Raw genomic sequence first — 16,682 nt, 5'->3', positions numbered from 1 at the left:
GAGGAGTACGCGGCTTCCCTTGGCAGGGAACCCGGCTGCGGCTGTCCCCCTCTCCGCGCCCTCCCTGCTCCCCGCCCCCCGGCGGGGCGCTGCTACTACGGCGATCGCCACCTCACGCCGAAGGAATGCTCGAAGTATGCACACGTTCCCAAAAGTAGACCTCCTTCGCCGCCGGAGGAGCATACATCACCCCGTGGCAGCAGTCCACCTTCTCAGGCGTTTCGTAACCGAGTAAACTGAGAGCTGGGAACAGCCCTCTATTAAGCAGCCCGCGGCGCGGAGTCTTCCCCACTTGGCGAGGGCGAGCCGCCGAGTGGCGTCCGCACGCCGGCCTCTGCGGTCCCAGGCGGTGTCCGCTCGTCCAGCCGCGCCGGCGGCTCCTCCCGGGACCCTCCTCCTCCTCCTCCTTCTCCTCCTCCTCCGCCCAGACCTCCCCGCCGGTGCCCACGCCTCGGCGGCCGCCAGGTGCTCCTGCAGAGCAGCGTCTACCCCCCCGGGCGTGCTGGGGTCACGCGGAGCGCCAGCTTCTCCGACGCCGGGGAGTCGCTGTCGCCGCCGCTACCTCTGTCACTGCCGCCTCAGGTCAGTCTGGTTTCTGTCCCCTTTCCCTCATTCCATCACTCCCAAAGATAACTAGGGAAACTTGTTTCTAGCTTGCACCTTCCCGGGAGTCGTGAAGAATCTGGGGCGAGGACGTTTGGACTTGTAATAGTATAGATGTGCCAGAGAAATCCCTGGTATACTGAGATTTTGTAATTCTTTTGGGGTTTCGAAGGTGGAAGGAATTGCTTTTCTTAAAAGCTGATGCAGGGCGGCAGTGCGCGCGCAAAGGATCCTGTTCAATATTTCCATTTGTGAAGGAATTTCCTCTATAGATGCTGTCGATTTCACTGAAGGGCGCGCCCGGTTCTGGGGCCACCGTTTTTCCTTATCTCGGGCTGCTGCTTTGCCCGGGAGCGCCGGCGTGCGGCAGAGGCGCTGGGAAGGTATTTTGGTGACGCACGGTGCGGAATTCTTTGAAGAGCCAGCTAAGTGCTCTTACGCTCGTCGAGGCTGCGCGGCTTTGTGTGGCATCTCGAGACAGATTCCTGGTCGAGTGTTCTGGCTTCTTCCTCCTCTTTTTTTCCAAAGCATCGAGGTGTTGGTTTAGGCCAGCTCTAGGGGACTCATCCTTGGCCTACGTTCTCCAGCTTCTGGAGAAAGCCCCCTCTCCAACCTCCTCCCGGGCGCACTGGTCTGTGGGACCTCTGAGGCAGTTTCCAGCTTAAATCCTAGATAGTGTGGGGCAGAAAGCGTGGGGCAACTGGCTCATTTACGGAGCGGGGGACCCGGAGCCGGGGAGCAGGACAGGTACTCCAGTTTGGGCATCGTAAGGAACCCTCCAGTGAACAGTTCGGGGCTCCCCGGACATCCCTTCCCCCATCGCAACCAGGACTATGCAGCCTTCTAAAGAACGCTGGGAGGGATGGGGCAAGAGAGGAAATGAGCTCTCAGCTCTGTCTTGGCTAACTGATGTCGCGTGGTGGGTAGGAGAGCGGGGTAGGTGATGCGCATGGGATCTGGAGGGACCCTGCGGATGTGTGTGTAATTTCTTTTTTTAACTTGACGCGGAAGTTAAGGAATTGGCCTCTTCAAGAGAGGGGTGGGGAGGGGGCAATTTGGCAGAAGGGGACGAGTCCCCTTAGCATCCCCTCCCCCTCACTGACTCATGTTCATTCATGAGGGTGAAGTGAGGGAATCCTCGGTGCCAGGTAGGGGCGGCCGCTTTTAGACATTTGTGTCTGAGAATGCTCATTGAAATGTTGCTAAACGTTCAAATGAATATTTTGGCTAAAAAGGAGAAAAAACTTTTTCTTTTTAAAACATATAGAAGGAATGCCTGGCTAACTGCGCGTTAAGATACCACGAAGCGAGATTTATTCTTGCTGCTGAGTCAGGAAGCCAATAGGTGGCGCTCTAGACCCAGACAAATTGCTTCCACCGCTCAGGTTTTTGTTGAGTTCAGCTGTTTAAAAAAAGAATCTGCACACAGCTTTTCAGTGGGTCGACTGTCAGCCTTTAACTTTTCGCGAGCACGACTGCCAACCGAGTTGGAAATAATGGTAGCAAAGTTAAGGCCAGATGATGGGAACAATAGGCCAGCCTCACCTCTTGTTTTCACTGATGTAGAAGAGGGTTAGAATGTCAAACAGTTGTTAATTAGGAAGAAAGAAATTGCTAGAGCCCTTAGATCCCCAGGGCAGTGCCAAAATTTTAATCTTGGCTTCTTGAAAAAGGAGCTCTGGGCAATTTGGCACGCCTGCATCAGACATTTAAAATGTAATTTACACTCAAGCTGAGGAAAGTTGCCCTAATACATTGTGCCAATAATTTGGAAAGACATGGTTGGAGATTGTCAGTTTCTTTTGTCAAAGAGGGCTCCATCTTTGGCTCATTTTTGGATTCCCAAGCAGGACAGTCCCCCAGTGCTCTACATTTTTCATGTGGCCTAGCCCGTTGCCTTACAATAAGTTATGTACTTCCAAGTCAATTCTCTTTTTATGTTTTGCCAGCTTCCCAATTGGCAGCTTCCCAATTCAGTTCATTGCTCGTAGCTTTTGTCTCTGGATTGGACTTTAGACTATTTTAGGAGATTCCATTCTGCAGACATGGGTTAAGCACCTACTGTGTGCTGGGAAACCACAAAGGTGAATAAGACTCTTTGTCTTTAAGGAATTAATAATCTAGTTGCAGGAAAAATCAGAATAGAACATATTCTCCTCTGGAGCACATATACCTGTAATCTTCCAGGATAAATAAACAGTTAACTGCAAATATTAATTATTATTGAGAATTTTTATTTGAAAACATCTTGGAAAAACAGACAAGAGTGTTTTGACTCTTCTGTTGTGCTGTTTCTTTTTATTATGTGTTTTAAAGTTGTTTTCTCCCATCTTGGGTAAAGGATTTATCAGATGTGAAAACAACACAGTTAGCAGGAGGGTCAGGTTTCAGCTGGGTCTTACATATTTCTGTATAATCCATTTCAGACCTTAAAGAGCTGCATATTTGTAGGCAGAACAAAATGAAGAAAAAAGAGAGAAAAAAGGTTTATTATACTTTTCCAAATTGCCCTGAGACCACTAAAGTACAGCTACCTAAAGAGTTCAGCAGCTAGGAAAAAGCAGCCAAATAAAATCCCCAGCTGGAAGAGACATTTAGTTGAGTCAGGGATTAAATGACCTCTGAATTAGCCATCACCCATGCAGGATGAAGTCATGTGGGGGCTGGTAAAGCCTTCACCCGGGATGCTAAGTAGGACCAGTCTCCAGGAAAACAGGACCCTCTTTAAACTTGAACTCCCTCCTAGTGCCGTGATTAAACTTCTGTAGATGATCTTGTCTTCCACTGCTCCACAATACGTCCATTGTGTGCTGGGCTAGGCCCTGTCGTTATTAAGGCAGATATGGTCGGGTTCTGGACTGGGTCCAGGCTCCAGTTCCAACCTGGTTCCGGGCCTGCCCAGACCCGGTTCTGATGCGATCACTGCTTCTTCCGCAGATCCCTTCATGCGGCTGTGAGCTCAGAGGCCGAGCATGCGGACCAGGCTTCCCCCAGCGCTCGCCGCCCTGGGCGCGGCCCTGCTCCTGTCTTCCATTGAGGCAGAAGGTAAAAGCCTTTTCCTTCCCCCTCCCGGAGTGACCATGCAGGATTTGAGAAAGGAAAAAACCACATCTTTCTTGCGTCTATTGCTTGCTCTGTTTTCCCTGCGCTTTGTGCTTTCTCTGGTGGTTTCTCTCCTCCAGAGAAACACTCCCTTCCCCTGAGGTCGGTCCGTTTCCCAGCTCTCAGGTCCAGCTCTTTCGTGTTCTGCTTAATCCATTCCGTACAGTGCTGTGTGGTCTCCTTCAGTTTGTCTCTGCGGTGTGCTGTCCACACTGCCCCTACGCTGCCGCCTTCCGAGAGGACCGGCCGCCCGGGAGGGTGCGACGGCTGTGGCCAGCTCTACCTTCGGGACACCTCAGGTGGTACCCAGGAGCCCTGCAGCGCGGGCGCGCTTGCTCGCTTGCTTCGCTGTAACCGCCTGTCTCCGGGTCTGCGACCTCGGTGACAGCACGAAATAAAAGACTCCAACAGTGCTGGCTCTGCGCGTTTGTGTATTTTGTGGGGAACTCCGTCGGCTAGGCGGGTGGTGCAGGCAAATAAATGAGCCAGCAGATAAACCTCCTTTAGGGGCGGGGAACCTGCCGCCTTGGGGCCACATGTGGCCTTCTGGATCCTTGACGGGGTCCTTCTGACTGAATCCAAATTTTACAGAACAAATCCTTTTATTAAAAGGGGTGCAGCAGAGAAAGATGAAGCTTTTCTTGCCTCCTTTGCTCCTTAAAAAAGAACAATCTTGAAATCAGAAGGTCTCAGGTTCCCCTCCCCCACGCCCCGGGGAGATCCGAGACCCGGGGGTGTTCGCGTGTCCCAGGGTTGCTGCTGTAGCTGCCTGGTTCGCGGTGCTTCAGGCGCGTGGCCCACAGCAGCCCAGCGCAGACAGGTTGGGTCTGGGCCAAGGTTTTCAGCCCGGGAAGCCAGAGCACGCCAGAGGAGCTGGGCATCACCTCCAGCGTCCTTCCCTGGCTCCCTCCTGCCTCCCTCCCTCCAGGACAGCTCCGCACGTCTGACCTTCCCGCGGAGGCGGTCAGGGGCTCAGAGATGATCTCTAAAACGACTCCGTGTGGCTCCGCCGTCTTGAAAATGAAGAGCTCTTGTTAGTTTTCCAACCTAGTTTTTGTTGTGTGCACTTGATACCTTAATTTCTCAATATTCACTAAAAAATCCATTTCTATGTATTAATTCCATGAGTGCCTCTGTGTTTCCTCAATTATCATTGAAGACCTGACAAACTAGTTTTGTTATTCTGCAAGATAAATGAGGTAATGTCATAAAAGACATCTTACAATTTTTTTTTTTTTTTTTAGTAAAGAAATACCTCCAATGAAGTTCAGGGAGAAAAGAAATACTTGTGCATGTGACAGTTGTGGAAGTTCCAGGGTGGGTTGTCCTTTTTTTAGAGGTGGGAAAAGTAGGACTATTTCATGACAACACTGAGATTTACAAAGTTTCTACAGTGTTTGATTTTCTACTTCAAAACTGCACAAAAACTTAAGAAAAGCAGTGTTTCCAAAATGTATCGCATGCTTAGAAAAGTGACAGACAATTGCTGGCTCTTCTTACTTGATTAATATTTTATGAATGTCGAGGCTCTTCAGAGTGGCCTCTGTGAAGTAATATTCACATGAGGTTGGCTTTAATGTTCGTTTCTATGTCGTTGTTAGGAAGGAATTTTATTTGAGGAACACTTGGAAGCTCCACTAAAGATATTTTTAGATAATTCACTGAAGTGGCCCATTTATGGCTCATTAAGAAAATAGTTATTTGAAAATCAGAATGTTTGAGAATTCTGGGGAAAAGAATTAGGTTGGAAATGATGTAAATGGAAAAAAATCAATTCTGAATTAGATAATGGCTGATTAGCAAAGTGCAGTTAAAAAGAACATTTTGCTATCTACATTTCTGATTATTATCATATTTCTTATGTTTTACCTTTTTAATTTGTGTTGATTTCCATATGGTACTTTTGCTTTCTTAAGCTGTGTGTTTTTTGGTCTCCCATCCCCTTATGTCAGTATTTAATAATTATATTTTAATAGTATTCATTTTTTTGGTCTTATACTCTAGTTTGGTAATGTCAAGTAAAAATATAATTTGAGCCACCAATGCAAGCCATATATGTAACTTAAAATTTTTCTGGTAGCCACATTAAAAGAGGGAAAAGAAACAGGGGAAATTAATTTTAATACTATATTTTATTATCATATCAAAATGTAATTAATACAAGAATTGGTGGTGAGGTATTTTACATTTTCTGTACTGAGTGTTTGACATTGGGTGCTTTTTATACTTGCAGCGCATTTTATTTTAGACTGGCCACATTTCAAGTGCTTGATAGCCACATGGCTGGCTGCTCCTGTGTTGGACAGCACAGCCCTGGTGTTAACTACCAACTAAGTGGCCTCAGGAGCCTTTGAAGGGCTAACAAAATTTGTGGCCAAAGCCTTTCTGGGGACAATGGGGTGGAAACAGAATTTCTTTGAAATATTTCTGTTGGGAGCAATTCAAAATTTCAGCTTGCAACCCTGTTTGGTACTATGCCATTTTGATCTTAGTCCTAAAGTAGCCATAGTTACTCTTTTTTTCCCTTTTGTGACTCATACTTGCACTCTTATATTCATACTATTTTCTCACCATTTTCTATTTACTTAATTTTTTATATGTTGGAAACCCAATACTTTTTTTGTGTGTGTGTTAGTTAAAAGGTTTTGGCATTCACTTTTTGCATTTCTTCTTTTTTATAGTGGTACCACTTTTGTCCTGTTGTTTTTCTTCTGTCTACTTGTCTGAACTATGGTATCTTGTCCTATAGAAGTAAGGGCAAAAATAATTTTTTTTTTTTTTTGCCTTCAGTATTTTTAACTTTTAGCCACAGCATAGGCTTTATCAACCTTATAAGTTGGCCATACATTCTAGGCCAATGCTCTGTATGGCCTTTAATGTATCAATTATTTTTGGTTCATGTAGCATACAGTGTGTTAATTATCCTTTAGAAAATGTAACACTTTGCATTTAAAGGTTAATGGCCAGTATTCCCTGAGAATTTGGACACCTTTCTAATTAATCTAGAATTTGAGATGAACACAAATTTTGTGAAAAACAGAGTTTTAATTTGGTAAAGCTGATTTATAGTTTATACTATATCATGAACAATTAGACATTATCAGTTCATCAGTGAGTTTAAACTGTAAGCTTTGTCTTGTGTCTAGGTTAAGAGGCTAATTAATACATATGTCTATTAATCCTATAACAGATTTCAAACTAGAGGAGAACTTAGAGTGCATCTATTCTAATTCTTTCATTTTCCAAATGAGAAAACGAGTCCCAGAGAGCCTGAATAACTTGGTCAACTAATGCAGTCACTTAGGGGCAAAATACAGACAAGACCCAAGTCTTCCATTTTTTGTTTAGTATTAGTTTGGGCAAACCATGCTTCCTTTTTGAGTGATAACTGGTTGACTCAGTGGGTTCATTGTGAGAACACATTTTGTAATGTGTACAAAATAATCTGTTGCTTTTCTAAAATATTAACTTTTCAACTAGTTATTTTTAGTATCTTGTAAACACAAATGAAAAGGATTTTTATATCATGGGGAAGATCATTAAATTTATACTAACTTTGCAAGGAAAACATAAATTAATGCCTATCAAATATAGTAAACTCATCATACTTTGTGTACTTCTAAAGGTTTCTATCACTAAGGTAGTATCCTTTCCAATGCTGTGATCACAAATATCAGGCTAAAGGTCTTACTAGTTCATCAAGATGATATTTTAGTAGTGTGTGCTCAGCTTTGCTTTATCCATAACACATTATATACACTTACAAAAACTTACTAGACTATTCTCCTCTCAAACATCCATCTTTCCATCCATCCATGCATCCATCCTTCCATTCATTTATCTCTGTCATGGTTGGTAAATTGTTGGACATACCCTCTTTTTGGGTGCCATAATTTAAAAAAGTGTTTTTCTTCTTCTATATCAAGACAGACACTTTAGTTTTAAAATTATTTCAACAGGCGTGTAAAGCTAATACCAAATTCTATCTATGTCTGAATTGGAGATATCTGAATACCACATATTTATTATTGATTAGGCATCATTTGTTCTAATAATGTTTTTTTCACAGAGTAGAAGAAAAGTATATATATTAACAGGCAAACATATGCAAATATTGGTTTCTAAAGTTAATTTTTGATTATAATTTTCACATTCAATCTAGTACAGTAGAAAACTGTATGCTTTACAGTCAGACTGTGGGATCACAGTTTCTGTCTATTAGCTGTGTTAACTTCTCTGAATTTCACTGACTCATCTGTAAAACAGGCACAATGAGGCTCACCATTGGGTTGTTATTAGGGAAAAAAAGAGACAATATATGCAATGACTAGCTCTCTGTTATAGAAGACACTCAGCAAATGTTAGCTATTATTAACATTCCTAAAATGTCCTAAATCCTGCCAATTTATGTAACAAAAATCTCATCAGAATGAGGCTTTCACAGCATAGTGCTTGATAACAAAAAGTATTATTCATAGATACGGACTTAAACTACTAGAGTTATAAATACTTAAAATTTTAGTCACTTCACTATTGGTATTCAGGTTTTATGACTATATGTCAGATTATTATTTATTTATAATTTTAGTTGTATTTCTCTTGGTTTAGCTTCTCATTCTATGCAACTAAGGCTCTTTGTGATTATAATCCATATGTAGTCAGTTCATATTTGAAATATTTCAGCATCAGCTTTGTTTTAGGAAACACTCTGTGATGATGCAATGGTGGCTATGAATTATTTTTATGTAAAAGAAAAAGTTTTCAAATTTATGATAATAAAATTACATTTTTGCATTGATTTATGTTGACATAGGTCACACACTCACACCTGATTTATTATCATTTTTTTCATGAAACAAACAAGCAAATGTATAACAAGAATGACAAGCCTGTAAGGTCGTACATGCGATAAAATTGGCAAGAAGAAAAGCGAGTGGGCTTTTTTTTGTACATGTGCTAGTCAGCCATTCTTTCTTCCCCTTGATTCCCGCATACTAGATCTGAGTTTCTACGAACACCTTAAAATCCTCTGAAATGCTAAAGACTTTTCCCCACAGTCGATTTTTCAGTTTATCTGGAATCCTGGTCATTTGGATATCAACAAGGGGGCTGCTGCCCTTCAGCAGTTTTAACCTAATGTCCGCTGCTTCAGGTCAATTTCCTTCCAAGGTTGGTGGTACTATTTTTCCATGTACTGATTTTTTTTTTAAAGCATGCTCAGGCCAGTTGTGTCTGCCTTTGCATTAAATTTGTCCTGAGCCATTGCTATTGGAGCAATATTTTATAATGATATTCTTAATACCTGTTGTCCTATTAACATCTGTTGCATGCATGTTATACTAAGTGATGAGTACAGCTAAACCTCCAAATATGATTATAAACAGAAGAATGTTGAATAATTAAGCTTTGCATGTAGATTAATAGTCTAATCTCACTGCCTGTGTATGGATAGTAAGAACATAACATTCATTCCAGTACTCGTGTATCCATTAAAAATAAAAAACCATTTCCTGCAGTTGGAGACAGTAGTTCATTAAAGCAAATGTTTGCTTAATTTGTTTTATTTCCATTAAAAGTGCTATTAATATTACATAATCCTTAACCCCAGTTAAATTCTATGACTCATGTCTCCAAGGTACTACTGTATTTTGATTGACCTTTGTAAAAACTTAAAAGGAGATTGTAATCTCTCGAAACATATGCAAAAATTCTGACTCACAAGGAATACTTTCGAACTAAAACATGTTAAGAAGAATATGGCTGAAAGTCATCTTACTTTGTTGACCTGCTTCAAAAGTAATCATTTTTAATGCATTGACCATGCACTGACAGTGAGTCAGTACAATGCTGCATGATGAGGCATGAACATTGTAGAGAGAATATCATTATAAAATATTTTGAAAACGTCTTTGTGTAATCACTATTGTACATGGAGGCTTTTGTTCATTGTGGGAAACTAAAAGCAAGTCAACATTTCATTGACCCATGCATGATGCTGTACAGTTTTGTATGTAAACTATTCCTTTCTGTACTTTTCAGTTATTCCTGTCATTGACTTTTCCAAGTTTTTATGCGCAGTCATGTCTTCAGATTGCTGATCCTTCTTCACTATTTTCTTTAAGTTCTGTAAATAAATGTCCATAAATAAACATTGATGTTGTCTTTTCATAATTAACCATTGTTTTGTAAAGGACCATACTGGCATTTTAATCCAAAATGCCATTTCTAGTATGGAGTATACCTGCTGCAAAGGAAATAACAGTGTTGGTTTACACCTTGGAACATACTCAAGTTGGTGTAAACAGGCAGAATAGTAGTTTTATAAACATGAATATTACTGTTTCTATACTTATAAACTATTAACATCCCTTATTATTTTTGAATATTTGTCTATATATGAATATACATTTAAATGTATATTTCTTTGTGAGACATAACTGTTTCCCATGATTCTTCCTTTTCATTAAAATATATTTTTCATCTCTGATTTATCTTTGATAAATCTTTGAGATTTATCAAACAACAATAACAAGTCAAGAATGCAGAGAATGAGCCAAAGACATCATTGATTCTTTTCCATATCATTGAAAACAAGTATTATATCAATGTTCTAAATTAACTTCTATGATTGTAAGCAGGTTGTGATTTGGCATGCTTGTTCGAAATGCACTCAGCATGTATTGAAATTTCTTTAATTGTTATGTGAATTGTTTGCATATGTGGGTATTATATGTGATTTCACTGTACTTGTATGTACTTGTATCCAAATGTTTCTATTATGCTTGATTTTGCTGGCCATTCTTGAATGACCTAGCAACTCAAGAATCAAAAGTGTTTTGTGCTGTCTTCTATAATATGTATACTCTCTGATGTTTTGTCATACCTTGTCAGCTTTTAATTTTATTCTTATCCAACAAGATATCTTTTATATTTGTTGGAAACAAATTTATGCAAAGACAATTTTAGTAAGCTTTGCTCAACACAATTCTTTATTAATTAAATTGACCATTTTGTGACATTGGAAAATGTAACTAATATCCACTCTCTCTTTTGCAGTTGACCCACCTTCAGACTTGAATTTTAAAATTATAGATGAAAATACTGTTCATATGTCATGGGCAAGACCAGTTGATCCAATTTTGGGTTACAGAATAACGGTGGACCCTACAACAGGTAAGATTCAAGACATCGGGGTTTTGGGACAGAGACATCAAGATGGTAATCCAGTCTCTTCCCCTCCTCCCAGTTCATCATGAAAAAGCTGAGATTTAGAAAGTCTAAGGGATTTGGTCAATGTCACCAGATATTTGGTGGATTCAGGTTTCAAATTTCCAGCCTAGTACCCACTGTTATATTTTAATGGTGTTGAGCTTTATTTACATGGCTTCCTGTGCTAAGCTGTTGTTATTAAAAATAGACACCTTTTCTTAACCCGATCAGAATATTGTTAGTAATCTTTGATCTTATAAAATAGAATTCTTATTTCTTGGCATTATTCTTGAATTTGTTAATCTTCTCAATATTTAAAATATCAAGTTGTTCCACCCTACCCAGTGTTCTATGCATTTCAATGCTCAAGAAATCATCTTTCTGGGGTAATGGTGGGCAACCATGATGAAAGACAAGAATTTATTTTGGCTAGGTGGATTCTGTGGATACTAGGCTGAGTCCTTGGAAAATAACCAAATGTGAAGAACCAATCTCCATGGATTAACTTTTAGTTCTAAAATGGAATGGGAAAATAACCATTTCTACTAACGTGGGCCAAATAGTAGGAAGAAGTGTTAATTGGTTGACAGTAGAGATGGATGATGTCGACATAACTTATCACTAGAACTGTGTTGTCTTATTTTTTGGCCTTTAAAAATGCCAATGATTTTAAATACTGATTTATCAGGGAACTTTAAAAAAATATGATCTGATAACTTAAAAAAGGATCAAGAATTTACTGTTTCCTCTTTTAATTTTGTATCCTCAAATATATTTGCAGTTAACTACTTAATTCATTCCAAAGCAGAAAAACAGTTCAAATAAGATAGATCCTGTTTTCAGATGTTGGGAATTACTGACTCCCAACATTTTCAAAACTGGCACTGGGACCACCCAACCCAGCAGAGCCCCAGTGTCTTGATACCGTCTAGGGGTCTTGGTTGGTTTTGCACGTTCCACATTTAAACCAAGAGCATTTCTCAGGGTTCTGTTGCACCTGTTACCTTTCCTGATTACTTATGTTTTGATTAAAATTTAATATAATTAAAAATATCAAAAGGCACTTAGTCCCTAGAAACCACCATGTTTCCTGTTTGAATTGAGAACTAACAGAATCTAGAAGACAGTATATAATCGTCAATGTATAAGTAAACACTTAGTACACTGTACCTTGAGATATTTGCTACCTAGTTAAGTCAATTCAGAGGTCCATGGTTACCCATTAAGCCATGCACCCATTTAAGTATGAACAATGCATTGCTTTCATACAAATTGTTTCTCACTATGGGTTAATCTTAACGTATGGGGTTTGTTTCCCTTGAGTTTACTTTCATCCCTTATTTCTTTTTCTGCTCTCCTCCAATGCATAATTTAAAACTAAATTCTTTTCTGCTTTATATCTCTTATAAAAATTTTGTTATCTACCATTAGTCTTCAAAAACAATGAAAGATTTTTGGTTTGAAATTCTTGTATACCTTTAAATCTAGAAAAATCTTGTATCCTCCAATAAGTATTAAATATGATTGTAATAAGTAATGGCAATACCAGTCTACTTATTGAATTTCTAAAATTCAAAGTTTTAGTTTTAGAAGACAGTAAATAATGTTTGGATGTCCTAGAAAAAAGTGCATATTAAATTTTTCAGATTTTGAGTGTTTCTGAGAATTACAGTGTATGGTGTTGTGTTATATGTGAAAAATGTTTTGTTGCATTCGTATTTTTTTCTTTCTGTATTTCCAGATGGGCCCACTAAAGAATTTACCCTTGCAGCTAGTACCACTGAAACTTTATTATCTGACCTTATACCTGAAATAGAGTATGTGGTGACAATAACTTCATATAATGAAGTAGAAGAAAGTGTACCAGTTATAGGCCAACTAACAAGTAAGTACACATATAAATTCAAATACTTTTATACCTTTTATTTTGTGGAAGATATTCCTAACTTCTGATTTAATCTATTAATATGCAGATTTAATTTATTTAACTATTCTTTATGTGATCCTGGTTATTAGTGGATATGAATCATTCTTGATTTGTAATCCTGGTCTGTGGAAGCAGCAGAAATATTATGAATGAAACCTACTGAAAATATTAAACTTTGCTGGACAACAATGTTAATGTCTTTCTTAAATATCTTGAAAATGTTACTAAAATATGTATTATTTGCAAGGGAATGCTTATTTGGCAGTATTCTCTGACCAGTTGCACATGGAACATACATTTGAAAGACAGTGTCAAAGGACAATATATTTATTCTTTTTAAGAGAAAATATTTGGGTTCATTTCCCTTTCTAATACTTAGGTTTTGATTCAGTTCAAACAGGTGTTTCAACAAAGCCAGGGGAGAAGAAACCTGGAAAAACAGAGATGCAAAGTGAGTGTTTCTCTTAATATTTTTGCTTGGATTTGTAGAATTCATAAATGTAGGATACAGTAGATTTTCCAGTTATGTAAATAGATTGATCTTATTCCTATATTAATTTCTGTAATCTTTATCTAGAAGTAGCACAGACAATATGAGTAATGTATAAGCAAGCAGTTATAATACCTAAGTTCTGACTTTTTAGCCAAGTTTTCATTCTATTTACTAAACATTCTTTTTAATGAAAGTGTTTTGAATTTGTGCGTGTCCAAATTTTCCTGCAGAATTTTGGCAGTAGATAAAGAACAAAGCTCATCATTGGACTCAACTCATTTCTCAAAGGCAAACTGATATAAATAGATAGTACTTAGAAATATATGAGAAATACAATGCTGGAACACTAGAGAGATGCCCTCAGTTAGTGTTCAAAGCAATTCAATGCCCACAAAAATACTTTTCTAAGTCTATATGTATGTTATGCTTATCTCCAAGATATTTACAATGGCTTTAGTTGATGGCAGTTGTAACCTTTCCAGTCTCTGTAAGACATTTCTGATAAATTGGTGCATTTGTAATCAGGTGAAAGCAATTTTATTTAGTCTAGGACAGATTTTGCAGTTATTGGCCTTTTTTGTCTTATACTACTTTGTCTGACTTATTGGGATGGACCCTTATGGAGTATCTTGGACTTCTGATTTTGCCACTTTGTAAAAGTTGGATTTATGACCCAGAATGACAATAAAAAGATTATAAACACAAAGGCCTCTTTATCTGGAAATTTTCCCTCCAGATCACTGTTTATTATTCTTTCAGATGTCTAATAATCTGAAACGAAGTTTATAGTATGCAGTTACAATGCTAATATTTCCCCCAAACCATCAATATTTATTCTAAATCAAAGCATTATGCCAAATATTGACTTTTTTTAATAGACTTAAATTGATCTATTAAATAATGTGCAAAAATTACTTAAGCATGCAGCTTGTATTTGGCTTGCAAAATTTTCCAGGACCCTTTTCTCCTCTTCCTAGCCAAATACTTCTTTTATTATCTACCAGCTGACTGCAGGGACAAAAACACCTTCAGAAAATTCACTTAGCCTTGCCTTGCAAATACGAATTTTCATGAAAATCAACCTGACTACCACCACAGAGAAGGAAAGAGAATATCATCAGTTACAAAAACTGGTCATTGTATTTTAGTAATTTAAGGATACCATGTAGAATTTTTTTTTTTTTTTTGACACAGAGTCTCACTCTGTTGCCTGGGCTAGAGTGCCGTGGCGTCAGCCTAGCTCACAGCAATGTCAAACTCCTGGGCTCAAGCAATCCTTCTGCCTCAGCCTCCCGAGTAGTTGGGACTACAGGCATGCACCACCATGCCCGGCTAATTTTTTCTATATATTTTTAGTTGTCCAGCTAATTTCTTTCTATTTTTTTTAGTAGAGACGGGATCTCGCTCTTGCTCAGGCTGGTCTTGAACTCCTGAGCTCAAATGATCCACCCGCCTCGGCCTCCCAGAGTGCTAGGATTACAGGCGTGAGCCACCGTGCTGGGCCACGTAGAATTTTTACTTTCGAATTGAAATGATTATTTACCTTCTTTGTTTAGTAAAAGTAGGTTTCAGTTGTCAAATTTAAATACATTGATAATTAGGATGTGATATTTTGGTTATTTTGCATCATTTTATCCTTGTTTTTACTTCTGTTAAACTCCATTAATCCTCTAGACAAACCCTATTGCAAACTGACAATTATATTGAAAAATGCAAGAGAATATTGAAAAATTTGCTCTTTTCTGCAACTCAACTGCACTTGCTTGAGTGGTGTTTATTTTTTGATAAATACCAAGGAATGAAAACACTTTTCTTGCATTTCTTTTGCATATCTCACAGATGTTTTATATAATTTTTACTTGGAAAGAAGAGTGAGGATATAGTTTATAAGAATAGATAGGTTGATAGTACAGATACTTGGATATAGGCCTTTAGAGAACAGATCATATATATTTTTATCTCTTCTTGCAAATGTCTTATACAGCAATTTAAAGACATCTAGTTCCATAAATGCATTTTGATGAAGGCACTGAAAATGTGTGCTAAAAAAATTATATATTCTTTTGTGCACTAGCATGAAGAACAATGGGTGAATATGTTCTAATGAACAGAATGATTTAAGGAACCAACAGTTTTGCAATGTTAGCTTGTATTTCTTGATGATAGATTGATTTAATACAGTATCGTTTAAAAACATATCAAATGCATTTCAGAATGCTCTGTCAGTGCCTGGACTGATTTGGTTTTCCTCGTGGATGGCTCCTGGAGTGTGGGAAGAAATAATTTCAAGTACATTTTAGACTTTATTGCTGCTCTTGTGTCTGCATTCGACATTGGGGAAGAGAAGACAAGGGTTGGAGTTGTTCAGTACAGCTCTGATACCAGGACTGAATTTAACTTAAATCAGTACTACCAAAGGGATGAGCTTCTTGCTGCAATTAAAAAAATCCCATACAAAGGTGGAAACACAATGACAGGTATGTTTTACAGATTTTGTTATTGTTTAAAATAAATGACATGTCAGTTTTGGAAAGAAATTACACATGGCACAATTATCGTATATTAAATAATTTTGAAATTAATCACGTAGTTTTTGACTTTGGCAAAATTGTGTAGTACAAAGTGAATGAACACGTTTCTTTTTCCCTTTAGGTGATGCCATTGATTACTTAGTTAAAAATACTTTCACGGACTCTGCTGGAGCAAGAGTTGGCTTTCCTAAAGTGGCAATTATTATTACGGATGGCAAATCCCAGGATGAAGTGGAAATTCCAGCAAGAGAGCTTCGTAATGTTGGGGTTGAAGTTTTCTCTTTGGGTAGGTTAAGTTTGGTTAATTATTTTCTTTTTATGACTGCTTTATTACACTTAATGCTTAGGAAGATGAAAGATGGATTCCTCAGGGCAGGATGCCGTTAGAAGTGTTTACTGCATTTTATAGTGTAGTTTACGCCAAATTGTCTTTAAGTAAAAATTTTGCTTATCTAGTTCCCTCATATAAATCCATTAGCATATACATTAAGCAAGGTGGTATTCACATTCTTTGCCAGCTCTCTACTTTTCAAAGAATGCTGGGCCAATGATTCTAATAAAGATACTTCTTGTATTATCATTAAGTGTTTTTTATGTGTTTCCTATATTATGTAATACCCGAAGAATTCAGAGGGCTCCAGCTTATTCAGGACTCTGGAAGAAAAAAGTATTATCTTTACAGATGGCAGAGACATACGATGGCATGGTTGGGATGAAAGCCCACTCTGTTTTACTAACCATTTGTTTTCCTCTTTGGCTGGCCACTTTATATGAAATTATAAAATGCTTTTGTCATCTGAACAGTTGCACATTCGTT

General features: G+C 38.6%; 1 protein-coding gene across 1 annotated transcript in view; it reads left to right on the top strand.

Annotated features, from left to right (window-relative positions):
• Positions 1-290: 290 nt before the first annotated feature.
• Positions 291-16,682, top strand: part of COL12A1 (collagen, type XII, alpha 1) — a 119,796-nt gene continuing 103,404 nt past the window's right edge. Inside the window, 7 exon segments of the mRNA XM_012646039.1 lie at positions 291-582; positions 3,541-3,648; positions 10,762-10,878; positions 12,656-12,799; positions 13,233-13,292; positions 15,548-15,811; positions 15,987-16,151. Of these exon segments, the coding sequence (XP_012501493.1) occupies positions 3,576-3,648; positions 10,762-10,878; positions 12,656-12,799; positions 13,233-13,292; positions 15,548-15,811; positions 15,987-16,151 (823 nt within the window). The 5' untranslated portion in view covers positions 291-582; positions 3,541-3,575.

Source organism: Propithecus coquereli, unplaced genomic scaffold (assembly GCF_000956105.1).
Source record: "Propithecus coquereli isolate 6110/MARCELLA unplaced genomic scaffold, Pcoq_1.0 Scaffold24, whole genome shotgun sequence".
Lineage (NCBI taxonomy): Eukaryota > Metazoa > Chordata > Mammalia > Primates > Indriidae > Propithecus > Propithecus coquereli.
Note: the sequence above shows the minus strand (reverse complement) of the source record. Positions and strands in the feature narration are given on the sequence as shown.